This window comes from Durio zibethinus, chromosome 5 (genome assembly GCF_047325235.1).
Source record: "Durio zibethinus cultivar Kanyao isolate XHJ-2024 chromosome 5, ASM4732523v1, whole genome shotgun sequence".
Lineage (NCBI taxonomy): Eukaryota > Viridiplantae > Streptophyta > Magnoliopsida > Malvales > Malvaceae > Durio > Durio zibethinus.
The window spans coordinates 34058113-34085204 of NC_143166.1; the positions used below are offsets into that span (position 1 = coordinate 34058113).

At 34.8% G+C, this 27092-nt stretch overlaps 3 protein-coding genes and 2 pseudogenes across 18 annotated transcripts; 4 read left to right on the plus strand and 1 right to left on the minus strand.

Moving 5' to 3' along the window:
* Window positions 1–571: 571 nt before the first annotated feature.
* Window positions 572–1377, minus strand: LOC149518946 (uncharacterized; annotated as a pseudogene). Its single transcript, XR_016342497.1, has 2 exons — window positions 1163–1377; window positions 572–987 (listed from the first exon to the last, which is right to left on the minus strand). The product of XR_016342497.1 is annotated as an uncharacterized LOC149518946 (transcript).
* Window positions 1378–4169: 2792 nt separating this feature from the next.
* Window positions 4170–6014, plus strand: LOC111282910 (BURP domain-containing protein BNM2A-like). The gene is made up of 2 exons (XM_089761525.1): window positions 4170–4974; window positions 5097–6014. The coding sequence occupies exons 1-2, from the start codon at window positions 4918–4920 to the stop codon at window positions 5886–5888; spliced, it is 849 nt and encodes a 282-aa protein (XP_089617651.1). The 5' UTR covers window positions 4170–4917; the 3' UTR covers window positions 5889–6014.
* Window positions 6015–6942: 928 nt separating this feature from the next.
* Window positions 6943–16288, plus strand: LOC111282855 (K(+) efflux antiporter 3, chloroplastic-like). Of its 9 annotated transcripts, XM_022871116.2 has the most exons (19): window positions 6943–7123; window positions 7884–8273; window positions 8583–8684; window positions 9121–9201; window positions 10045–10146; window positions 10696–10773; window positions 11199–11267; window positions 11444–11494; window positions 12196–12309; window positions 12411–12512; window positions 12600–12734; window positions 13103–13284; window positions 13379–13511; window positions 13756–13827; window positions 13911–14012; window positions 14328–14489; window positions 14751–14840; window positions 14935–15099; window positions 15632–16288. In XM_022871116.2, the coding sequence occupies exons 1-19, from the start codon at window positions 7088–7090 to the stop codon at window positions 15992–15994; spliced, it is 2529 nt and encodes an 842-aa protein (XP_022726851.2). In that variant the 5' UTR covers window positions 6943–7087; the 3' UTR covers window positions 15995–16288. The 9 variants fall into 9 exon arrangements, with proteins under 9 accessions (XP_022726851.2, XP_022726853.2, XP_022726852.2 ...); XM_022871118.2 differs by lacking the exon at window positions 14328–14489; XM_022871117.2 differs by lacking the exon at window positions 10045–10146.
* LOC111282856 (putative sphingolipid transporter spinster homolog 2) lies at window positions 16033–24743 on the plus strand. Of its 6 annotated transcripts, none has more exons than XM_089761336.1 (18): window positions 16033–16171; window positions 16331–16455; window positions 17954–18085; window positions 18581–18682; window positions 19195–19299; window positions 19407–19482; window positions 20284–20358; window positions 20558–20660; window positions 20738–20803; window positions 21338–21407; window positions 21562–21633; window positions 21818–21915; window positions 22230–22306; window positions 22491–22604; window positions 22769–22888; window positions 23431–23559; window positions 24238–24316; window positions 24444–24743. In XM_089761336.1, exons 2-18 carry the CDS (start codon window positions 16424–16426, stop codon window positions 24578–24580), a joined length of 1587 nt encoding a protein of 528 aa, XP_089617462.1. In that variant the 5' UTR covers window positions 16033–16171; window positions 16331–16423; the 3' UTR covers window positions 24581–24743. The 6 variants fall into 6 exon arrangements, with proteins under 6 accessions (XP_089617462.1, XP_089617460.1, XP_089617461.1 ...); XM_089761334.1 differs by lacking the exon at window positions 16033–16171 and adding an exon at window positions 16701–17200 and having other exon boundaries at window positions 16353–16455; XM_089761335.1 differs by lacking the exon at window positions 16033–16171 and adding an exon at window positions 16701–17200 and having other exon boundaries at window positions 16354–16455; window positions 21344–21407.
* On the plus strand, window positions 24620–27086 carry LOC111282857 (eugenol synthase 1-like; annotated as a pseudogene). The gene is made up of 6 exons (XR_016342417.1): window positions 24620–24757; window positions 25527–25783; window positions 25914–26048; window positions 26151–26379; window positions 26608–26677; window positions 26782–27086. The product of XR_016342417.1 is annotated as a eugenol synthase 1-like (transcript).
* The last annotated feature ends 6 nt before the right edge of the window (window positions 27087–27092 follow it).

The following is a 27092-nucleotide window of genomic DNA, read 5'->3' on the forward strand; positions in this document are numbered from 1 at the left end:
ATAATCTGATACACGAAAATTAATTTTTTTTTACTGAAAGTTTTAGGTCCAGCAAAGAAACGCACAATTGATTTTTTTTTTTTTTTTTACCTTTTTATCCTTTTAATTTGTTTTATTCTCTTTCTTTTTTATTTTAATTTTTTAAAAAAATTTATAAAATAATTCTAATTTAATATAATAAAAATACTATTTAATATATTATTGTTACTTTTTTATTTTTTATTGTTTATTTTATTAACAAAATTATTATTTATCATAAAAATATTTTAAAATTTTTTTTATTATTTATGAATTTTTATAAGTTAAATAATTTAAAATTTTATTATATATAAAATTTAAACTAATGTCTTTGATGTTTATTTTTTGTCGTTAAAATTCATTTCATCGTTATCGCTGTGTATGTATCCAAACATATATTTTTATCATTAATTTTAATTTCATCGTTATAATAAATAATTTTAATTTCATCATTTTTAATCTCATAAGAATTAATCTCACCATGTAGCCTTGGTTGCTGCAGCTTCCCTTTATGCAAATTCTCTTTAACAATCAAAAGAGCTCAAGACCAAGATTGAAAAATGATTAACTAATAAAGTTTAATCCCAACAGCAGAGCTGATTCTGACTTTGTAAATACTAATCACAACCAATAACAGTACTAGCTGCATACATCATACAAATATGAAAACCTCCATTAATTCAAGCTTGCTGTCTAGTTTTTCTTATAAGATTTATGTTGTTTCTGATCCTTCAAGTGCTTAACATAAGGCTTATCCTCTTCTTTGTACTATGGATTGCTGTGGTATATTATAAAGCTATGGCTGCTGTCGAAATCCTTGACAAAGTGCTTCATTTTCTTCTCAGAATCCAAAGCTGAAGCTGGATCTTGATGTACAAGGCCTTTGATTGCTTCTGGCATGGGTTGATCCTTCATTACACTTTTCCAATAGTCCCCTGGTTCTTTTCTTGCATGGCTGAGGTTGGCAAACTATCCAAGAAAAAAAAGCAATGTGTATAAGCATATAATTAAATGAAAATTGATTAAGATTGAGTTTAACTGATGAATTATTGATTTTTCTTGAAACTTTGATTGAATATAACCATACAGAAACTGGTTTTCACTAGATTTGATGCTCTAAGATTACATGTGAAATAATGCTTACCAGTAGAAGAAAGCAGAAAATGAAGAAGGCAAAGAAAGTCTTCATGTCTTTGGTAGCCTGTTGAAACACAGTTAGGTATTGCTATTTTGTCTATTCTAGGCTGCTCAAGACTGATCAACCATTTATAGGCCATTTGCAAAGGACAAGAAAGTGATTATTATATTTGACTTCGCTGTTTTATTGAATAAACAAATAAAAAAATAGTGTGCTTGACTTAAATTAAGTTCTGCATAATATAATATTATTTGCTATCATCTGTAGTGTCCGTGTTCCTTCTTTGATAAGGGTCTTTAGATACTATGTAGCCTCAAGTTTCAGAGTCCAATTTGGCAACATTTTCATGACTTCAGCACTGGTGCTTGGGATGACAAAAAACCATGAGATTGAATCAGCTTTGACCTCATTAGGAGGAGATAATCAAATGTTTTCCACTTTCAGTCACTTTTGGTGGTAGGCAATATTCCCACACGTTTTAATGGCAGCATAGTTGAAAATTTTTTTAAACAATATTATCATGGAGATTTGTTTATAGAATGCTTAGCCTTTATGTACTATAACTTTTTGGAGATATGAAACACAGACAGACTGATGAGATTCAAAACTCTCTTTTCCTCAATCCTACTAATTTTTTTTAGTAAATCTCCCCCACCATTATCAGAAGGCAGAAAAAAACTAATATTAGAATTAGTGTCTCATTTGTCACCAATTGTGTAATCTGTAGTCTGTACTACTTGCAAGTACTGAATATATGCCATAACAACAAACAAGCTTGCTCACTTTATGGCAGGATAGAATTTAATTAGAAATGGTTTTCTCAGTGGAACATTATCCTATCATGCTTCAATCACTTTCTTTCTGGTGCTACATTTAGAGTGGTGATGTACCAAACACTAATTTAGGGAAGTTATTAAGGAGCGCAAATATCTTTTAGTGTTTCGTTGACTTAATAAATGGCTATGACTTAAAGAAATTTATCATTCCTTCAACATCTTATGGCCAATGCTCAGGTTTGGTTTCCGATGAACAGTTGGTGTAAGGTCCTTATCACGCACACATTATCTAGCTACAGCTTAAGTCATCTTCATCATTATCTGTTGTTTGTTGTGAGAAAGACAAGAGAACAGCACAGCATATATTGATCAATCTGTAGAACAAAGTCAGCACCATTTAGTCTTGAGTTGATTCTCAAAGGAAGATACTTAGCTGAAAAAGATTAAACAAGGAAAAAGAGCAAAAACATGAAGAATTGAAGATTAATTTAACACAATAATGCCAGTTAATGATCTACAGGTTCCAGTGCAATAACCTTCAAAAAAAAAAAAAGTTTAAAAACAAGGTTTGGGGAGAGTGAGAAGAAATCATTTTGGGTTGATGCAATACTGAGTTATGCTTACATACCATGAAAAAGTTCAAACCTAAAAAATTTTCTGTTGGAAGTTGACCTTTCATTATAAAAGAAATGTTTGATTGCAAAATTAATTCCTCATAAAATTAAGAAAAAACAACTTTTATTCATTAATACCAATCAATATGTCAAACACAGCCTACCCTTACGTTATATATATTCATTAGTTTGGTAAGAGATAATACGACAGTGTTGAAATTCAAAGATATGCATACCTTTATTAGTGATTTTTTTTATCATTTTAATCTTGAATACGGGCCTATATACATAAATATATATATTCATATACTTTTGCATGATACTATTGTTGATTATCAGCTGACTAACAACAAAGACTAAACAATAAAGTTGAGTGCAGTGAGAAGTGGCTGAGACTGTGAGGAAAAGATTGAAAATGGACAAAAATGAAAGAGGTTAGATAGACTTGGAGACCCCCACAACAACTATAGGTTGGCTCTTTCCAGGCCTAAAGTCAACTTAATACAATTGTCTGTTTTGTGCTTATCAAAGAAATTGTCTAGTTGTACTTTTTTGTTTCTATTTGGTTCATGCATAGAATCTTTCTTTTTCTCATGTAGTTTTGGTCTAATCTTACATTTTTAATATGGGCTCTTATGCTGTGTTTGGCAGAGCACATGATCAGTCCTTTGGCCTGATATGCCATAGTCAACTTCATTTTCATATCAAACATGTAAGCTTAGTTGTAGCATATCAATTTCATATTTTCTTTCTTTCTTTCTTTCTTTCTATTTTGATTAATTGATGGAAAATAACCCATTTTTATTTAGTGCCTAAACTTTGAACCTGATACCCTTGATCATCTTCATGGAAGGAGATACAGCAAGTTAGTTCTTAACAGTTAAAGCAACAATTTTCTTTTTTCCATTACTTCACTATCAAGGAAAGAATTAACTAAAGAATTAACCCGGAGGTTAGCTTAATTGGTTCATGCAGTCATACATTCAGCAGATTTAGGACTTCAGTCTTTAATACTCGCAATCCTTTTTATATTCTCAGGTTACATCTTCCTTTATAAAAAAATTTGTTCCTTAAAAGGTCAATCATTCACATTGATCAACAGTAGGCAAAGAAAGAAAAGGTCCATTCACCACGTTATATTCATGATGATATATTATGCAATGTTCAAAACTATGTGCTAAGGTTCAACGAATAGTTGCAAGGTTTAGGTACCTGGTGGAGGTAGGAAGCATTTTGTAATTATGTAATCTCTGTCTGAATAGATATGTTTCAACTTTGTTGACAATTAGTGAAACGATTTCTCGAAGTTTGCTATATTCTTCCGTTAAGAGTCATGAGAAAGAAAAAACCAATAAAGGCAAGACAAAGAATATAGAATAAGTAATTAGTTCATCATAAACAATTGGAATTTGCAGCTGTATAAAACAAAACGGCAGCAATTTTCTTATGTGGGACGGAATAGGACAAATGCAAAGAGGGTAGAAACTTATGAAATTGTGATGCTCGTGGAGAATTATTGTATTGTTAAAGATCAAAGAAAAATTTATCCTTCTGGTCTGCTAGTTGGATATTTCATGATAGCTACATATGCCTCCTTGGCAACTGATTGCAATGAAGAAATCAACAAGATTTCAGTGCTATATGATACTGCAATCTCTTTGAAACATGCATATATTCATTGAGTATCTGAGAGTCAACTAAGGGTCATAGTCAACTCTTCTGCAGAATTTCTATCCCACTACCACTACAAACGTCATTGTTTCTCTCTTTTTCCTTTTTCAGTTCACAATCCACCCTTCTTCTGGAAAATCTATGCTATATTCTTTGTCTTGTTTATTTACTATTAATTGTGATTCTTGCCAAGATGAAATGAGTCAAGGAACATGATTGAGTTTATTATAATTTAATAAGCATGTGACCAGGGTGTTATTGCTCTTATCCTCTGCACCATGAATACATAGCTGACTTGAATGTCGGAGTATATCTTAGAGTCACAACTCCGGCGCCTTTGACCTTTCTCTGCTCTGTGATAGGTCCAGCATAGAGCCAATTACGCCAAAAAAAGCCGGATGACATAACAATTTGACCAAAACCGACAATAACGCCTCACCTGTCCATTGAAACGGGCTCTAGTCTATCAGCCAAACCAGTTGCCTAACAGTTTATTAATTTCTCAAACTTGATTTCTAGGATGCTACTATGGGACATTTTATATTGGTTACTACTACATTATTTCACAATATATAATTCATTGCATTAAAATACTATCTTCGTAGCCAAAGTCTTCAATTAATTTAGTTGAGTACTGTCTGTTTCTTTAATTCAGAAGCAAAAGAAAAAAAAAAAAAAAATAGAGTTCCATAGCAGAGACATGGGTTCTGATTTTGCTTCTTGGTGCATTTCCCTTTCAGTTTTTCTTGCTTTGATGGTAAGAATCAACATAAGCTTGCTTGATTAATTATACTCGTTAGAATTCTTTTCTACTGCAAATTCTCACTTCTCTTTTAGTTTCAGCTTTGAAACATTTTCTTTTATCAATTTTAATTACAGTGTGCACAAGCGAGTAATGCTCGGGAGATAACTAACAGACAACATATGGGAGAAGGTGTGAGCACAAATTATTTGCAGCAACCTTCAGGTACCATGGATGGCCACATGGACCCTTCACAAAATATTTTCTTCAAGATTGATGACTTTAAGGTTGGCAAAACAATGGTCATCTACCTTCCCAGTAAAGACCTTTCGGCCTTTCCTCATCTACTCTCTAGAGAGGAAGCCAATTCTATTCCTTTCTCATCAACACAACTCACACAACTTATTGAGTTCTTCTCATTCTCTAAAGACTCTCGCCAAGCCAAAGCCATGGAATATACGCTTAGGCAATGTGAACTTGAACCCCCTAAAGGTGAGATAAGGTTTTGTGCCACTTCCCTGGAATCAATGCTTGACTTTGCTTGTTCTGTCTTTGGCTTGGATGCCCACCTTAGAGTTTTAACCACTACCTTTCTCAAAAAGCCAACTGTCTTTCTACAAAACTATACCATTTTGGGCGTGCCTAAACAGATCCCTACTCGTAGAATTATTGCATGTCATACTTTGCCATATCCTTATGCAGTATTCTACTGCCATAGCCAGAAGAGTACTGAAACCAGGCTATTTCAGGTTTCTCTAGGTGCTGAGAACGGAGACAGAGTGCAAGCTTCAGCTGCTTGCCACATGGATACCTCTCAATGGGACCCTGATCATGTATCTTTTCGTTTGCTAAAAATCAAGCCCGGATCCTCCCCAGTGTGCCATTTCTTCCCTCCAGATAACCTAGTGTGGGTGCCTTTGCCTGCTTGAATGTACTTGCCTAGTTATGAATATTGCTTGTATGCAGCAAAAGTCAAATGGACCATCATGTAGAGTCATCTGATATGAATGTTGTTTGATACTTGTTATGATTTGGCTTTATGTTTAGTGTGATTCTATGTTTCTTTCTTTACATTCATTGTTACAGTATTTCACTAAATTGCTTTAAGAATATAAATCAAAGGTTCTGTCTAGAGTTATTACAACATGTGGCATACTAGAAACATGAATGAACTAACTCAATCCTGAGGTCTATTGCCAATAACTTCATTCAATCATCAAAACATGAAGGCATTAGACAAGCAAATATAACCTCATTTGCTTTACAGCCATAAAAGAAAAAAGGCCCGAGGGGCCGCGAATCAGCCTCTGCCCTCTACTAGATGAAGATTCAAAATGAGACAAATTGAATCATAAAAACAAAAAGTGACTAAGTGAGACCAAACCTAGGCCTGGATAATCAAGCCCAATCTGATGATGGATATCAAGTGTGATTAGGCCGAAAATGTCCAACGCACTGAACTGAAGGTGAAGTGAAAATTTCTGGTTTCCTGGTTGAAGAGAATGTTGGGTTTTTATAAGACACTTAGATTGTAAGTTTAAGATTGCAAAAGTACTTGTAAATTGTAAAAAACTCCCAGTTTAATTGAAAATATCTTTTCTGTTTTAGTTATTGTCAGACACAGTCACATTATCAAAATCTTTCATTGTGAAATATTTACATTTGTTTTTTTTTTTTTTAAATAATAAAAATCTAACCATATCTTTTTCAGTTTCACAAAATCTAGGCCATACCTACGTCGCGTTTTTTTTCCCCGATAATCATGCAGTTATATTCCGATATTATCAGCAACTGCCACGTGTACTTACCGTTGCCTTGCCCTGTGTTTGTCTTAAACCGACCTTAATCCTCAAGCCACATAACTTCTTGCCTTGCCTGGATGTGTCTCAATTCTTTCCAAGAAGTCTTACAGGCTCTATAATGTCGTGGTCGCTTCCCCTCCTCTGCTTTAGCCCTTAAAATACCCACAAGAAACGTAGTAGAGGGAAAGCAAAAAAAAAAAAAAACCCAAGATTATATCTCCTTTTCCTTTAAAGATTTAGGGTTCATCAAAGTACCAGGAAAATGCCTTTTAACTTATCTGTTTCAGTTGGTTTCTTGGTCTTGAGTCTTTAAGCCTTTCAACACTATGTTGGAGTCAATATCTCGTTGCCATAGTTCCAAGGTATGCAATCTTTAAACGTTGACATTTTCTTTGTGTTTTCTTGGACTACAAAAGTGCAAAGCAATGGTTGTTCTTTTTTAAATTTTTTTTCCAGATTTTACATCCTTGGGTTTCTTTCTTTACTAACAAAGGAAGAAAGGGTTTGAACTGTCTTTGTGTTTTACATGTATGTTGTGCTCTTACTTTGAACCTTTTGGCAAATATCTTTGTTGAATTTCAGAGGCCACAATAATGGAAAAGAGAAGCAAGTTCTGGATATTTTACAGATTATGATAGTTAAAAACCCTTTTAATTTGACTTGGCTTCCCCATATTCCATTGATATTTCAAGGAAATATTAAATTGGTCTGTTCTAATTCTTTTCCCCAAAGTGGTTTTAGTTGTTGGGAAACAACATCACTTTCCAGTTTCCACCACCAAATTTGTGAGAACTTATTCTAGATACACTCTAATTGAAAATATTTGAGTATAGTGGCTTCTAATTAGTGAGTATTGTATCATGGTTATGGTTTGTCCTGATATTATTGAGGATTTGATTGGCATATAACTTTCATTTTTCTAAAATTTTTTCTTTTGGGATAAACTGTCTGAAGTATTTGATTGTTCATGTGGTTCATCCCACCAACCATTGTTGAGGACTGAATTGGCTAAAAATTCCTAAAACGTTTGATCCCACGAATGATGAACATTGAGTTTGTTTAAAGGTTTACGTTATTAAATGGTTTAATCGCTATCTAGTCGATTTGTTTGTTATCTTGCAGGGTTGTGATTTTGTTAAAAAAAAGAGCTTGGGTGGTGCTTACGGTCAAGCTATATCATGGTTTTCTGGGCATTCTTCCAATTTGCCATATGTCAATAACATGCTCTTCTATTCTCGACCACTATTAGTAAAAGTCAGAATGAATAATTGTACTCTTGTTTTAAAGAACACATTTGGTGGCACACCTTTTCTACATTCACCACCATCTAATAAGAGAGGAGTCCATTTGTCCAACAAGAGACTGGTTCACTGGGGAACGTCACGGATTTATGCAGCAGTTGATGTTGCTAGTGCTGTTGATGTCATCAATGACTTAGGATTGGATACTTTGACATTCTTGGCTGTGACTGTCATGGTTGTTCCTGTATTCAAGATCATTAGAGCAAGCCCTGTAAGGATAAACAATTCAAGTAGCATAATTCTCATAAATTACTTTTTTTTTTCATTGCGTTTTCATTTACTGGCACTGCATTTTAATTAGAGGTTATCACTCATCTATACATATGAAGATCTGTACATAGGCTTGTAAGTATTATCTCTACAAACCAGGGCAGGCATACTTGAAAAGCAGATTTTTGTTAGTTACTTGAGGAATCTTGAAATATTTATACAATGTGGAAGAAACTATGGATGCTATTCTTATTGATTGATAGTCTTCCATCCCTAATAGTAACAAAAAAATAATGCTAATTGCTTCCAGATACTTGGCTTCTTCTTTGCTGGGGTTGTACTGAATCAATTTGCATTGATTAGAAATCTTACAGATGTCAAAATCCTGTCTGAATGGGGGATACTTTTTCTGGTAAGCTAATTTCTCAATTAGGTAAGATGCCACTTTTTTTTTTCCTGTTTAGATCCCATCAGTGTTATAAGAAAGAAGGTAATTATTGACATTAAGGATTAGCAAAGACAGCTAGTCTGTCATTTGACTTAAATGTATTGGTTGCTAATCATGCATCTTTCGATCAGCTGTTGCTTACAGCTTTCCTTTTAACTATCCTGCTCATGTGCACTTAGATAAATAGTATGAGATATCTGGTCATATTTCTTAGATTTATAGCAATCTTCTTGGCATTTTCTATAGATGTTTTCTGTTAGTTAGTTATTTTTAACTCTTTAAATAAAGAAGGATAGTTTGAGAAGGCAACATTTGGTTATATTTTATGCTGCAAATTTCATGTAGAATACCTTTTAAAAATTATGCATAGTCATTTGGGCTAATATCTGTTCCTTTTCAGCTGTTTGAAATGGGTTTAGAACTTTCACTTGCACGCCTAAAAGCTCTTGCAAAATTTGCCTTTGGCATGGGATTGACTCAGGTATGATGTTAATGGGATTTGTTATTTTAATCCGGTTGTGTGTTGGGGTTGAAATTTTTGTATGTCTTATCACTCGTATATTTGTAAAACTACTGGGTAATATTATATTGAAAACTAGACTGAAATGTGTTAAGTTGTTGAAACATGCATGATATAGAATTGCTGGATTGCTCTGGGAAATTTTCTTTGAGTTTAATACTATGTCTACATTTGACTAGATTTCACTATTTCCTCGCTATGGTGGTTAGCTAGGATCATGAGTGGGAAATTCTATTGTCTACTTTCAAGTGAAAATGGAAAAAGTGAAGTACATCACCGAACTAATATGGGTGAGGTTTTACCTCTTAGGCAATAACACTTAGAGGAGCCATCTGCTTTATGTGGTAGAGTCTCTATTTCTATTTTCATTTTCCCATTATTTGTAGATGCTTCTAACAAGTTCCTTCGAGTTACTATTCCATCACTACTCATTTAGTTTGACTATATTTTAGGGTTTATCAGTAAGATGTGCTCAGTTCTGAGCCCATTTTGACTGGCTTGGTGATTTAATAATTCAGTTACTCTAAACTTATAGCGAAGAACGTTGTACTCTTTCTATTCCACTATGCCATGATAAACATAGTGTAAGACAAGGTCAGGAAGTTCATAAACCATTGTCAAGAAAGTCAAAGGATCCGTTGACTTTGGCATCTTTAACTTGTTTAGCTTCCCTTTTTATTGTCTCTTCACTTATAATTTCATCTGTATAGCTTATATTTGTTATATGAGTTGGTTATGGAAGAATTTTTCCCCCTTTGAATGCTAGGTGATTGATATTGTCTTTTTCCTCTTGCTATTTTTAAGGTTTTCTTGTCCACCCTTGCTTTCTCGGCATTTGAACTTCCACCTAATGGGGCTATTGGAACCAGAATTCTAGAGTTCCTATTTCACTCTAGGCCTGACCTGGTGAGAACACTTTATCCAAACATCTTCAAACATTCTTGTATTTGTTCACCCTGCATTTCTTTCTTTAATGCTTTAATCGTTCCTGCTACTTATTTGGGTTGGTGTTTCAATGTGTTTGTCATAGTGCAAACCTCTAGTGCTACTTATTGCAATCAACCTGCATATATGTTTTATTCCGTATCCATGAATTTGACTCAAATTTGAGTACATTTGGGATGATTTCTCACTTTAATATTTAGAAGATTCAACACTAAATTATGAGTTAAGAATTTGGTGAACAAATGATGAAGAGATAGGCTTGGATTCTGGTTTCAGTTTCATTAGGAATTAGGAATTTGATGTTTGATAGCCCTTCCTTTTTTTTCTTCTCTATTTTTTTTTTGGTTGAGAAATTGATAGCTTGATTTCATTAAATAATTCAGAATTAGTAATTGTCTGTAATTTGGATGTTTCTAACAACATTTTACCTATTGAAAGCCATCTGACTGAATTATCAACATTTTTGTTTAAACCTTTTTATCATGATTCTTCTTTTTGGTACAATTGTAGGTTAATATCAGAAGCATTGATGAAGCCATAGTGATTGGTGCTGCATTATCACTATCTTCTTCAGCTTTTGTTCTACAGGTATTCTAATGATAGATATCCTCAGAATGGTTGTTTCATTTTGCTGCCGTTGTCACATTGAGTAGGTAGGTACACATCCTGGCAGTCAGGCTAAACTCGCGATGTGCTCTCTACTTGTAGATTTGGTAGTTTCAAGATTTTGGCTTTTCAAGTGAATATTTGTTTTGAAAAAGAGGACTCTCTCATTTGTATCTCTTATTTGTATTCTTTTTCTTCCCTTTCTCCTCTTTATAATGGAAATCTGGATTTGCTACTTTTTCTTTGTAACAAGTTTTTTGCATAACAAATTCATACCTATTACAAAACAAAAGAGGTAAAGTTCTTTGCTTTATGGTGCTTTTACATGCCAAGTGTTTCCTGTTCTTTGAAATATGAGATGTACCTTCCTGGTATAGCATTGTAAAGCTTACAAGTATAAGATATAGCTTCTTGCAGAGAAGGGTGAGCTGCCAACAAGATTTGGCTCTGCAACTCTGGGGATACTTCTTTTACAGGTTCTTATTTAAACTCGACTTGCTTGTCTTTTTTATTCTAGTTAATTTGACATACCAAGGGAGTTACTAGATTTGCTATTACTTCCATTTGTGGATTTTTCTAGGTTCATTGTGAAGTAGACATCACAACTATGATATCAATAACCTTTTTGGGCCCTAATGCTTGATATTTGCAGGACATAGCCGTTGTCCCTCTCTTAGTCATACTTCCAGTGCTCGAGAGCCAGGTATAGAGGAGTCTCTCTCTTCTCTCCCTGCTTTGTGGATTAATTTTAGAATATGCATTTTAAATACAAGAAATCCATTTTGTCTTAATCTTTTTTCTTCTCGTCTTCAGTTAGTGAGGTATGAACTCTTCATTTGTCTCTCTGAATGGAGAGCAACCTATAATATTCTTTGTATCCTTCCCTTTTCCTAACAGCTGCTGCTTGTTTCTTCTTCTTTTTTTCAATATTAAAGTATATTAATGTGTTTTTTTTGCTACCCTATCAAAATTGTATGTTCTGAGAATAATATTCAATCGCTGTGCGCATCTTTTACCATGTTGTGTAATTGCTACTTCCATGTGTTCCCAACTTCTATTTGTTTGTTTAATTTATCTGAGTGGCATCATTTTTAGATTACAAGCATTTAGTTGAGTACCTACTTCTCATCTCTTGTTCATTTACTTAAGAAATTAAGATTATGAAGACCTCTTATACAAATATTATGACATACTTAGATGAGGAAGGAGTCCAGTCATCTCACTTTTAGAATAATGTTTCAATAGGAGAAACCTTGCCACTTTCGTAATGGTCGGTCCTCTCCCTTTTCACACTTATTTTTCTTGTCTCATATGGATTATGATATACTGTATGTGCTTATCAGATATATCTGGGTTGTACTGTCATTCTTCAACCATTTTTAATCTCTTTTTTAAATTTTGCAGAATCCAATAGAGGAAAGTATTTGGCCAATGCTAGCTCAAGAGAGTTTGAAGGCACTAGGTGGGCTTGGTCTGCTTTCTCTTGGAGGAAAATACATTCTTAGGCGAGTTTTTGAGGTGTGTTGAGTTTTATTATTAAAGATAGAAAAAAAAGGAAAAAAAAAAGACTCCAATACATTTGATTTGCTGTCGCTAACTTAGGTTTCTTAAACTTTCAGGTTGTTGCTGAAACAAGGAGCTCAGAGGCCTTTGTTGCTCTCTGCTTGCTAACAGTTGCAGGGACTTCCCTTCTTACCCAACAGTTGGGCTTCAGTGATACGGTTTGATATGTATTCTCAATAGCAGATAACATTTAAGATTGATAAATTTCAGGCCATGTAATAACTAAGTTTAATTTCATTGTCTAGCTTGGAGCATTTCTGGCTGGAGCATTATTGGCAGAAACAAATTTCCGGACACAGATTGAAGCTGATATACGGCCATTTAGAGGCTTACTTCTTGGTTTATTTTTTGTGACTACTGGAACTTCGATTGACATGCAGGTATAGTAATTGTCCTTGATTACCCTCTGTTTTCTTGTATGATTGGTCTTTGTGCATTTGAATATTAGCAAGTAAAATACCTGTTGCTTAAAAAACTGAAAATTGTGTCAATTTTGTGATATTTCTGTGTTTGTATCCTTTATCCTAAGGTTTTACTTTTTTTGTGCGTGTAATAAGCACTATTGAAATTTCGGTCCTGAATTGGCTGAAAAAGGAATTAAGCATCTATGTTCTCTAGAAAGGTTTGATGACATGAATCTATGTTCTCTAGAAGTGTGTAAAATGTAGCCATCATCATAAGTAATGCAACCAGTAACAATGCTTCCCAGTATTTGATATAATGCAAGTTATATTGGTTTCTTTTGCAGCTTCTTTACCGAGAGTGGCCAAATGTGCTTGCACTCTTGGCTGGTTTGATTGTCATCAAGACATTGATCATTACAGCAATAGGTCCTCGTGTGGGACTAACCTTGCAGGAAAGTGTAAGAGTAGGATTTCTTCTATCGCAAGGAGGCGAGTTTGCCTTTGTAGTTTTTTCTCTAGCTAACAGGTTAGTCATGGCTTAAATCAATGGTGTAACTAGTCTCTAAGTAAGCATTCTTGTTTACTTTATGCTTATAATGTTTTCTTCCATCCTCGAGCAGGCTAGGAGTGCTACCGCTTGAGCTTAATAAGCTGCTTATTATTGTTGTGGTACTGTCAATGGCATTAACCCCACTGCTTAATGAAGTTGGAAGAAGGGCCACCAATTTCATTGATGACAAATTTGAAACAGATGTATGTTAATACTAGTAGTATTTCTTTTTGGTCTCGATATGGTAAATGTTTGAAAGCAACCACATTGAGCTGCAATAATGTGGTTGGATTAAGTTTTCATTACCCAATATTTTCTTCTTTTTAGTATTTTAGTTTATTATTTTTATGTGACTAGCTAGTTCTGGTAGCAGGACAATTTTGTATTCAACATCTTGCTTTTGAAAATGATTTTATCTGTGTGAAATTAAAGAAGAGTTTTTCACAGAAAGATGCTGAGACAGTGAACTTTGATGCAAGCGAACCTGTTGTTATCATTGGCTTTGGGCAAATGGGCCAGGTACATCAATTATGATATGCTAACATCAATAATTATGGCTTGGCTGCAACTGTATTCTAGTCTTCTAATGCTTTTACTTGCAGGTACTTGCTAATTTTTTGTCAACCCCACTCGCTTCTGGAGGAGATGGTGACATTATGGGATTGCATTATGTTGCTTTTGACCTCAATCCTTCTGTGGTGAAGGTATCCAATCTATTTTGTATAAGATATTTGTGTGCATATATAATTTTGATGAATGTTTAAGATCTTACTTTGATTCCAATTACATATGTGCATGTCTTGGCCGTTCAAGGTAACACTCATTTCATTTGCAGTTTATGGTTCAGAAGTTGGACTGTGGCCTTTCAAGACTTAACTAAAATGAAGTATCGTAAAATGGATCTTAAGTTATCAGAATAAGTTTCTTGCTGTAAAATAGTCTTTTAGTGTTTTAAAGTTATAATATTTCTAGGAAATTGCAAGTGATAGTATTGGAAATATTTGTTACTGCATTTGCAGGCATCTAGAAAACTTGGTTTCCCAATTCTCTATGGGGATGGGTCACGTCCAGCTGTTCTGCAATCTGCTGGTATCTCTTCTCCTAAAGCTGTCATGATTATGTACAGAGGAAAGAAGAGGACAATTGAAGCTGCTCAAAGGCTTCGGCTTGCGTTCCCTGCAGTAATGCCTCTCTCTTTCTCTCCTAGTCCGGGTGGCTTTAATTTGTTGTATGTAAATAAGACACAAAATCAAGTTTTGATGATAAAGTGATAGAGTTAGCATAAGAAAATTGCTATTAAGGGGACTAGAAAACTATTAGTTGCTATTAGTTTTTCTTTTTTTTGTTTTTTCTCTATTTTTCTAGTTTTCTTGTTTCAAAAAAGATAAACTTTTTTTCCTGGCTGGACTGCTAATTTTCTGCTAAAACATGCGATTGAGAAGGTCCCAATCTATGCAAGGGCTCAAGACCTCAAACATCTCTTAGATTTAAAGAAAGCCGGAGCAACAGATGCTATCTTGGAGAATACGGAGGTATTGACAAATTTTTACATTGCATTTTGTTATTACAAGGTTCAACAATCATGCTTCAACTCCCTGACTATGGATATCCTATTTATTCATGCAGACAAGTTTACAACTTGGATCCAAGCTTTTGAAAGGATTTGGTGTCATGTCTGATGACGTGACATTTCTCCGTCAGCTTTTTCGAGATTCCATGGAGTTGCAAGCTCAAGAAGAAGAACTCAGCAAAACTGACGATCAGGAATTTGACATTATGAAGCCACTGCAGGTATGTGGATGTATATATTATATGGAATCTACCAATGTGATTCAAACTTTCATGGTATGGTATGATATGTAAGCTTCTGCAAGTTAAACCTCTTAAGAGTCCTGGATTTTTTGGATAACCTGATTGTTAAATGACCTTTCAGGGAGAATGTGGCAGGTCAAATAGTATAAGACTTCACTTGGTTAGCACTTGAGAGCTTGCAGTACATACTGTAAAACTGTGAAAGAAAATTGTATAGCTTCCATTTGCCTTCCAAGTCCCAACTTTTGGTTGACCATTTTTTTAGAATTTTAACATTAAATGATGGAAAAAAAATACAAAGATGGGCAAAGTGCTACTTTTATGAATCTATATATTTTGTCTTAAAAAATTCACTTTGTTTTTGGTATTTTTCTTATACTTTTGATGCCAATACTCCTAGGTTGCAAACCTACATTTTCTTTATGCATTATTTAGCAACTGTTCTATACTTGAACACCATGAATTACCATGCTTAGTAATTGATTTTACCTTAACACCTTTGCTTGATTAGGCAAGAATGGCCAAGGCTGAAGCATCAATATCATCGACCTCATCTGAAGACAATTTACCAAGGGAAAGCCAAACAGATGGAGCTCAAGTCTCCAGGATTCAAGGGGGTATAGATCAGACAAACAAATTGTCAACCACATCTAAAGATGAATCATCAAGAAAAAACCTGTCAGATAGAACTCTAGTCTCCCATCCTCAACAGGAAGTAGATCAAGGAAAGCGCGACAGTATACATCATCAGTCTGAGAATCCAGAGTCCCGAGGTGTATTATATTGTGAACTAGATACAGATAATGGCTTTCCAATGAAACCAACAGATGGTGAGGAAGAGAGAAATACATTAACCACTACTGAGGAACATTAGAAGCATCAAAGCTTTGAAGTTTCTTTCTCGTCTACAGTTTCTTCTCCATCAAAGCATTGGCCAGATCTTCCATATTTGAAGGTGTCAGATGCTCATAAACATTATTGCTGAGTAACAAGGTACTTTTGTTGAAACTATTGCTGATCTTAGGCCAGAAACGATCAAGCTTCATTTGAGGTTATCTTCCTAATCCTTTTGGTTGCTAAATGTTTCATACTAGGTTTCTGTTTGTCAAAACCACATCACCGTATACATTTTATTGAATATAATGCAAAGCCGTAATGATTCTTTTTATTCTTTTGCATTCTTCATGCTGATCTTCATTTTGGAGGACAGGAAGAGCTATTTTTCAATCCATCTTGGTACCATGATTTACTAAAAGCTAGTTTTTAAGGCAATGAAGTGACTGCAGGCAAGCAATTAGTCACTATGATCGTTAGCTCTCATCAGTATTCAAAATGGTAATTAACCATTTGTTTTCCAGTCCAATAGTGGCCCATTTCGTTAGACCGCACTGTATCCAATTTTTAGGCTTTGCTTGATAAGAAAGATGAAAACAAAAGAGAATTATAAATTGTAAAATAAAAAAGTAATTATGAATTTTAATTATTAGTTTAACAAATTTTCCATTTGCATTTCGTTGTATCTTTTTTATCAAGCTATAACTCGTATTGAGCCAATCTGACACGTTATAACATCGTGCCAGACACCATAACATACCATAACGAGTAAGATGTAGACTGTGTTGAAGAAACAGAAATTACTCCGGTGAGGCTTAAACTCGCGAAATGCCTTAACGAACTGATCCAGGGGTCATTCTCTTTTGTTTTATAAAGGCCCAAACAGTTTAGAGAGGCCTGTCGGTCGTCCTCACTGACCACTTGACTATCAATCTAACGTTGAAGAAAAGCCAACTGAAAGCGAAGTAACCAATAGTCGCAAGATTCTTATCCCAAAAAAACAGCGTGGTCCTTCGTTTTGTTATTAACTACCATGCAAAAGCCAAGTTAGAACTCAGAAATCCGTTCACTTGAAACCAAAACATCAATAGCGGAGTACGTGGATATAATAAGTTAATGAAACAACAACGTCAACAACAACAACAACAACACGGGGAACCAAAAGCTTCTTCTGCAGAACCAGAGATATGGCGAGGAAATCAGTCTTATTACCAGTTCCAGAGCCTTCCTGGTTCACACCCAAATGGTATCTTCTTTTTAAAAAAGAACACCCTTGTATTCATAAGCTTTTTGAATGTCGAAGATTAATTTGGTAAATGAAACTTGTAGTTGTTGGAAGAGCTTCACCTAAAATATGGGATAAAAATAGGATGTAAAGGTTATATATTTATACATGAAAATCCAAAAATCCAACATGTATGGCTACTTTTTGGTGTGCTCTCGTGGGCTTAAAATTTGGTTTATCTCCCCAACACTTAGATGAATTTCTTTTCTTATAATTTTTTCTTGGGGAAAGAAATTGCGATTTTTTTTTTTCCATTTTCTTTTTGTCAATTGGGTTTTCTGGGATTTGTTTGAAGGTCCAGATTTTAGCTCAAATCCCCTACCTGAGTAACCACGTTCTGCAATTTATGGCTTTTTTTCTTTTAATGGTTAAGGTGTTCACTTTTAAGACATATGTTTAATGTTTTCACATGTTTAGGAGATAACTTCATGCAAATATACAATTTTTGTTACGAGTGGGGAAGGAAGGAATGCTCTTTTTTGCTTGTCCAAAGACTAGTGAAATTGTAATATGTCATGTTGGTAAGGTTGAGCACCCAAGTTGAGTGATATTGAGCTTCTTTAATAGTTATGTAACGTTGTTTTGGGTTGTAGATTAAATTTATTTAGGCAAAAGTTAGGATTGATTGGCAGTAACACCTAAGAATTTGCAGATTTTGCAAGTGATGCATGAAAATTATAGTGGTGCTTTGGACATTATGGTTCATTTTTGCAGGTTGTTGGTTATCTTTTGTGTTATCAACTTGTTAACTTATGTGGATCGAGGAGTAATAGCAAGCAATGGTGTCAATGGGAGTCTTGGAACTTACACATTGAGTGGTACTTGCACTTCTGGTAGTGGAATACAGTAAGAGGAGACCCTCATTTTTTTTCTTGCTGCTGAGGCATTTGATGGTGGATATTGTTCCTTATTAGATTCCATTGATGGACAGGACAACGGTTGTAACTACCTGTTTGTATCTCATCAATTTGTTTCATATCTCCCTAAGTTGGGAGACATGGGTGTCTTTCGAGAGATTAGTTTCTGACAAAGGAAAATTGAGGAATTTATAGTATTTGGCTTTGTTTCTTATCTTTTTTTGAACATTATACTGCAAGACTGAATTTATGTTGGTTCAATGTAGATATTTATTGATGGAAAAGACCTACAATACCCAACTCATATATGTTTGATAGCTTATTATCCATTGTTTGACGCACCACCTTTGACATAATTAACTTTTTTTAGAACCTAAACATCCTTGAACTTCTAACTGCTTGATTGAGCCATAAATAACTTGATAGTTACTTTTTCTGGACCTCTAAACTCTGGGGCTTATTTTGAGTTCATTGTTCTGTATAGAGGTGAATTTAACTTGACCAATTTCGAAGATGGAGTTATGTCATCTGCATTTTTGGTTGGACTTCTTGTGACTTCTCCCATATTTGCATCATTAGCAGAGAGGTAAGAACTTTCAGTCAATTCATTAAATAAAAATATATATGTTAATTGTCGAAGTATGGGCCAAACATTTACTTGAAAGTATCATCTATATTTAAGTTTCAACCATTTGGTTGGGCTATACTTTTCATGTATAGCTTTTATGTCGAATAGAAGCCTCATTCTTGATATAATGTCTTTTCAATATGTATATGTGTTTGTGCCCTATGAGAATTACTTAAATATTTCTGGGTAAAAGCTGGAATTAATTACTTTGTTTCCCAATTACTCAACAGAACTAATTGTGCATGCATGTGCACATGCATGTGTCAGATAAATGTTGCTTCTGGGGTATGTTTAATTGTTTTGTGCTCATATTCTTGTAGCCTGATCTCGTATGATCAAGATGAATATTGCGTTTGTGTTCAATGAGCCACAATTTTCCATATAAGCTACTTAAGATTATAATTAAGAAAAGCTTCAGATGTAAGTTTGTCTTTTATGTGAGTCCTTATGTATTTATAAAAGTTTTGCAGTGTTAATCCTTTTAGACTTATTGGAGTTGGATCGTCAGTATGTACTTTGGCTATGATTGGTTGTGGTTTTTCATTCAATTTCTGGTCCATCACAATCTGTCGCATGTGAGTTACTTATTTCCTTTCTTTCTTCATTTATATTTTAATCTTTGATTATTTTAGCACTAAGATAATAAGTAATAATATCACTGTTCTAATATTATTCTTTCTAGGCTAGTTGGTGTTGGTGAAGCTTCATTTATCAGTCTTGCAGCTCCTTTCATTGATGACAATGCACCTGTTGGTCAGGTTGTTTTTCCTTAATCTCTGATAACTGTAGGGATATTAAGCTTGTCTGAACTTTGGTGCCTGATGTACTAATACAAAAGCCAAAAGGTTTCTGGTATAAAATATAGAGGCAAGTGGGGGACACACGTGCCCTATAAACTGGTTTTGAGATATGTTCCATTTCAATTATATGTATGTGTGCATATGTTGTCTTTTTATTTTCATCTCATTGTCACAAAATTCTCGATACTTTCAGCTGATGCTTATGTATTAAAGCTCTTAGAATTTTCATATTAAGTTCATTACCTCATTGGGGTTGTTCACTATTTTCATTTGTTTCAAACCAATTTCTTTAAAGTTTGGGCTACTGCACTTGCAATGTTGATAACTGATCTATAGAAGAATTTCCTTTATTTAATGTATCCCAAAGTTGATGTGTATTAAGATAGTCTGCTTTATTTGAATGAAGATCTAAATGTGGCCAAAGGGATACTTATTTTATCCCAAAAGTTAAGGAATTTGGGCCTTCTCCACAAATTGGTATGATTGAAAAACGTAAAAGAAGGATGTTTAGGCTTCAAGCTTTTAATGTCAAAACATGAAATTAAGTTCATTGTTTTGGTATGACCCATTATAAAAAGTTAGTTTCAGGGTTCAATCTTATTATTTTGTCATACGTATAGATCACAGTCATCTTGCTATTGACTATTGAGTTTGGGAGTTACATGCAACATGCCCATTGTGTTTATATCACCTTCAACCAGAAACCTTTTTGTTTATGTCATCCCCTTGAATCGTATTCTTTTCCTGCCTTTGTGTCAGAAAGCAGCATGGCTAGCAATATTTTACATGTGTATGCCAGTCGGATATGCACTTGGATGTGTTTATGGTGGACTGGTAAGTTTTTTTTTTTCCTAGCTCTTTTATATGTATTTGTTAAAATTATCTTCTTAATTCCTTCCTAGTTTAGGAATAAAAGAACCATCCTTATTTCAAGTATGCCAAGTTTTGGTACTGTCCATATTTTATGATGCTCTATGCTCTGCCCATACATTAATCTGAGATAACTAGCTAAAGTAATTTTCCTTCCTAACAGGCCGGCACCCATTTAAATTGGCGTTTTGCATTCTGGGTGGAAGCCATTGTGATGCTTCCATTTGCTATTCTGGGTTTTATTATGAAGCCTTCGCAGTTGAAAGGTGCATATTGCAGACCTAGCAACATGGATTGGTCCTCTAGACTTTTCCAGTTACTTTCTGATGATTCCTTGATACAGGTTTTGCTCCTGCTGAGTCTAAAAAAGCATTGATCTCCATAGACACAGCTGTACCAGAAGTTGAAGGTGCTGCATAGTTGACATATCCACTGCACAATTTGCATTTCCTTACTTGAAACTCTGTTGCTTTATTGACCAGGGAAGAACATATCATGATTTCTCACAGATAAATTACTTTAGAATACTTTGATTTTATATTCCAATTACTTTAGCTGGTCTTGAACTATCCACTTATTAAAATTTAATGCTTTGTCAAAGATATCCTTGAGAATTAATGTTTCCCCTTGTACCCACCTCCCCCTCTCGAAGGAAATAGGATTTTTATTGAAGTTTATAAATTTGATTGAGGCATTAATATTTTGCTTACCCTAACTTGTGTGCACTGTAATCAATCTAACATGAATTAGGTTCAAAGTTAAATTGTTGCCCAAATAATTCATCTTTGGTGCAATATAGTTGGATGAGTTATCCTCTGCTTCTATTTTCAGAAGTTAATTATTACATGAAACCTCATTGCATTATCTGCCCCCCGACTTAGTTTCTTCTGTGTAAGTTCTCTTAGTTGTTGTATGTACGTAACGGTTTTGATGCTTGATGAAGATACAGAGGCCTTAAATGTTAAAGTTAGTGCAAGATCCATGGAGGAAGAATCCAGCCATGTGTTTTCCAAGTGAGAGACATTTTCTTGAAGTTCATAATATATGTTCTATACAACTGCTTAACTTTAGAGGCCTTTATGCTACTTGTTGTATTGTAGAAACTTCTTATTACACATCAGAAACTGGACAAACATAACTTTATGCTGTATTTCAAACTCTTTATAGGCTAGTACACATTCAGGATCCACAGCGAGAACAGAACTTTACGCAAACTATAAACAGCTCGAGCTTCCTTGGGTTAATATATCTGCTTCATTATATCTTTTTCTGCATGCATAGCATTCTTTTCTTCTGTTCTTTCCCCTGCTAATACTATGATTATCAGCACATCTTATTCATATATGAAGTCTATCGCAGAGTTTTCCATTTGAAAATGTATCTGAATAATTTTCACATCTTGTTTGAAATTTTTTCTGGCCAGAATGCAATGTGCATCAATTAATTTAAGCCAGTTTTCAAGATTTATTGAAGACATAGAAGTACTTTTGGTTGATAAGGTCTATGTTGTCAATCTTTTAGGTATGTTCTTTTACCCTGCTTCACAGATACAGATCAGTTTCTGTTATGCTAATGTATCTCTGAAAAACAATTATGGAGAATTTCTATGTTAAATTTGTTGTTCTCATAATTTTTTATGAAATTGCTGTTTTCTCAAGTTCAATGCGGTGTCTTACTAGTTAAATTACTTTTCAATGAGGTGTCTTACTAGTTAAATTTTACTAGTTAAATTACTTATTCCTTGATGAACTTTATTTTGGGACGTGTAAATTGTGTGTTGTATCATGTTTTGACAATACTCATTTTTAAGCTGACTTGAAAGGAGCCATTTTCAGGTTATTGTGCATATAACTTTGTTTTGGGTGCTTACTCTTATTGGTGGCCGAAGGCTGTTTACAATATTTATAATACGGTAAGCTTTAAGAGTCAATATGACCGTAGTGTCTACTTAAAAATTAATGTCTAAAATATACTTTATTGTTTAAGATTTGTGTCCTTTTGGACAAAGAAATTGCTAAAGAGATGAAGCAGCATAAAAAAAATAAATGAATAAAATAACCTAGTAATATTTTATGCAAGTTAGGGTCTTCTTGCAGAGTGATGCAGACATGATATCTGGAGGAATGACTATCATCTCTGGAATATTGGGCACTCTAGCAGGAGGCTACGTTCTGGATTGCATGACTTCCACAGTCTCCAATGCTTTCAAGGTAGGTGCTCTTTCATTTTAAAGGAAATGCTCTAAGATGAATTTTCTTGATACGTTTATATATCAATTGCTTCAAGCATGTATAGTAATACATTATATGCTTTTGCCCTGATGCCGCTAACACACTTGCTCTGCATCACCAAATTCCTTGGACTCTTTTTGCAGCTTCTCTCAGTAACAACATTTGTTGGGGCAATTTTTTGTTTCACTGCCTTCTGTTTTAAGAGCATGTATGCTTTCCTAGCGCTTTTCTCAATTGGTGAATTACTGATCTTGGCGACTCAGGTATCTCCTTTCTGTAGCAAAATAGAACCCTCACTAATTATTAGCTATTGCAGTATTACTTTCTCATTTGGATGAACTGAAATTCAATGCATTAGTAGGTAGACAGTTATCCAGCCAATAGTTTAGTTGGTGCTCCCGGTAGATTCAATTTCTGTCTACCAAGTTGAGGTCTTGATTTGAGAGATAGAAACTGCTTAACTGAGGTTATACCCGGCGCTCCCTATGTGAGCCACCTAGGGTGACAGAGGCCAGATCATACAGTTGACGGTGTACTACGTTTTTTTTCTTGTCTTCATTTTATCTAGTTTTAGTTTTTGTGCTTGGTACTAGTTAACTGAGATTTTTACTCACATAAAGTTAATGATTATGGAAGATATATGGACTTTCTGGTGTATCCCACTTGCAAAGTAACTGAAAAAATCTTGTTTACAGAGAAATTAAACAGTTTTGCCACTTATGTTATTACCATAAAATGGCATGTTAGGGAGCCAGAACTAAGGACTACTTCCACAATATGAAGTTCCTAAGCTTTTCCTTTTCAGGGTCCTGCAAATTACATATTCCTCCATTGTGTTAAGCCAAGTTTGAGGCCATTATCTATGGCTATCTCTACTATTTCAATTCACATATTTGGTGATGCGCCTTCTTCACCACTTGTGGGGTTCCTTCAGGTTTGTCTGTCAACAAATTCTGCATCTGCAATTAATTTATACCACAGAATACTGTCAGATAAGCACTTTTGTGTTTCTTCCTGTACAACTTTCTTGGCACTCAAAAACGTTTGGTTGGTCAATGGAAGAGCTAGGAAGTTTAGGCAGTAATAAACTAATTATGAAAATTTAAACCAAACTTTCGAAGCATTGGATGAGGTTAAATACATCGTCAAATTTATAAATATTTTTTTTCAAAAAACAAGGACAAGGTTGAAAAAGGCAAATACTAAAACTTTTTCTTGCCTTAGGAATTTCCAAATAGATCCTCCTGTCTACCATCCAAAGACTACAAGAAAAGAATTAACTGAAAAATGACTTCTATGGTTTATAGCTACTTCACATTCATGATGCATCATAGAAGCCCATTTTAAAATTGTTTAAAAAGTGAAAAAGTTAAGACCTGCAATTGAAAGGTCTTGCATGTTTAATTAATGACCAGGTGCTTTTTATCTTAACAAAATTATTTGGTTTCTCTTTTTCTACAACAAATAACAGATAACACATTATTTGCTACTGTCTTTTTCTTTTCTATAAATTCTGGAATTTGTGTAGACCCCAGTTCTTTGCTGCTACTATGATTTTACATACTTGTTTAGCTTTTGATATTGAAGACTTAACTTGAGGGAGATTTTGCAGGACCGTATAAATAATTGGAGAGAAACTGCTCTTATTCTAACATCAATTCTGTTTCCAACAGCTGGGATATGGTTTATAGGTATCGTCACTTCCCATTTCTCATGTGTTGTGTGTGCTGTGTTTTTTTCTCTTTTTTTTTTTTTTTTAATTCTTCTTACAGAAACAAACAATTGCATGGCTGAATAAGTACCATATGGCAATGGCAGGAATATTTCTGCATAGTGTGGATAGATTCAATGAAGGTAAAGAAGGAGAAGTCACTGAAGTTGACATATCAAATACGACACCCTTGCTTGAACCCAAAGTTGCAGAAACAAGAAACTCTTCTCCTGATCAACCCTGAGTCCCCACTTCTCATTTATAGTTCTTTACTATATCTTATGTAGATAGAGTTGAATGGTTTGATATTTTTGCAGGTTAACAAAAGAGTTTAGCATTTTATAAATGCTATAATTATACTTTTATTCCTTGAAATCACAAGTTTTAAACGATTATATTGTGCATCATTCTTCATTGCCAGGTTGGTTTATGGTCAATCCTTTCTCTTTCCTTTTCTTTTTTTGGTGGCAGTTTGTATTTGGATCAAGGCAGGAAGCCCTTAGGTGGGCTGAACCTGATGGCATTGAATGTTGCTCATGGAGTCATGTTAGGTTAGCCAAACCCTTTGCCCTTGGGCTTGGTTCGAACCATTAGGTCGAAGCCCACGGTTAGAACGAATAGATAAACGATAAGTTTTCTTGTTTCTACAAGTTTTTAACACCACAAAAATTACGATAGTGGGTCAATAAGATCAATCCAAGGACAAGTCGAATAGAGACTAATTTGAGTGGGATGCTGCAATCAAAGAGTCTAGGCCTGGCCTTCCTGTTGGTGTGGGACGCTTGGAAACAGAACAAGATTGTTGCATTTTTTTCACATGGTTCTTCAGCTTTGGGTCCAGTCGGTACGTAACAGAGGAAAGAGGTTAACTTAATGTTGACTTTGGGTTTGGCATCCCAATATCCAAATTTCCCCTCGTGTCTAAAACAACAAGACAGCCCTCCAACGATAGTACGATGAAAGAGGTCGGAGTGACAAATCTTTGGACTTCAGCCTGCCTAACTGCCTGCTTTCGCTTTGCCTGCCAGTGCCACTCGTGACCTAAATTATGGGCCACACAGTACAGAATCACCCACTGCCCCCAAGGCTTGAATGAGATTTTTCTTTTTTTTATCTTCCATTTTAAAAAAACCTACATTTTCTACGAGTCTTATTGAAAACACTATAAATATAGCAATGGTTGTGCACAGCATGTATCACCAAGCAAGAGGGTGCGATACAGGCAAGAGAAGAGGTAGGAATGGATATGGAAGCCAGTGCTGGTGCTGAAGCAAGTAAAATCCTCATATTTGGAGGAACCAGTTACATAGGAAAATATATGGTCAAGGCAAGCTTCAAGTTAGGACATAAAACTTTCGTTTACGCCCGCCCTATCACTCCACAATCCAATCCAGACAATATAAACTTGCTCAAAGAGTTTGACTGTATCGGCACTACCATCGTCCAGGTATTAATTAATCGTATATGATCACAATCAAACTATTATATATATGTATGTGTGCGTACCCGTAAGCGTGTAAGTAGATAAATCCTCCTTGATACAAATTAGTAATAGCTAATGTTGATGTACGAAACAGGGAGAGTTGGACGAACATGATAAGATTGTGGCAATACTTCGTCAAGTAGATGTGGTCATCTCATTGCTACCATTCCCCCAGGTTCCTGATCAGATTCATATAATTGAAGCCATTAAAGTTGCTGGTAACATAAAGGCAAGTGAAAACATTGTCGTTTTAATAAAATATTTGTGTTCCCGTTCATAAAAGAATGAAGAAACTGATGCGGTTAGTTTTATGCATTTGCTATGTATATAGAGGTTCCTTCCATCGGATTTCGGGGTTGAAGAGGACAGAATGAATTTTCTGCCACCTTTGAAGCTTGTTTAGACACAAAGCGAAATATTGGAAGGACAGTGGAAGTAGCTGGGATCCCTTACACTTAACGCATCTGCAAATTGTTTTGCTGCGTACTTTCTGAATTACTTGTTTCGTCCACATGAAGAACATGATGATATAATTGTCTATGGATCCGGTGAAGCCAAGGGTACATAATTAACATTCATTTGAATCTTTGATTGCTTTAAATTATTACAGTCCATGTACATGAGTTTTAAATTGATTTTTGTTGTCACGTTCAATACCGTTCAATTATGAAGAAGATATTGCAGAATACACAATCAAAGTGGCAAATGACCCAAGAACATGCAACCGAGTCGTAATTTATCGAATGCTAAAAAATATTTTGTCCCAGATTGAGTTGATTTCTTTGTAGGAGACGAAAACAGGGAGGAGTTTCAGGAAGACTCATGTATCAGAGGAAGAACTTGTGAAACTGTCAGAGAGTAAGTTTAAAAGCTTTTGCTTCCTTGCTTGGCTTACTTCATTGATATTTGATGCCTGTCATTAATCAAAAATTTTTTTATAAATGCATCCTTACCATTTCCAGATAATGTACGAGCGTCGATCCTTCACAGCATATTTGCAAAGGGTGGTCTTCTCAACTATAAGCTTGGGGAGAATGACCTTGAAGCTTCCAGTCTATATCCGGATCATAAGTACACCACCATTGATCAACTTCTCGACATTTTTCTGGTTGATCCACCCAAGCCTGCTCTTGCTGCACTTTGAATGAGACTTTATATCATTTTCAGCTCGCCAGCTACTTCTCAAACATATATATATATATATATATATGTTCTAGTGATAATAATTCCCAATCTCCATCACAGTTGAATGAAGCGTCTTTTACTACTCCTT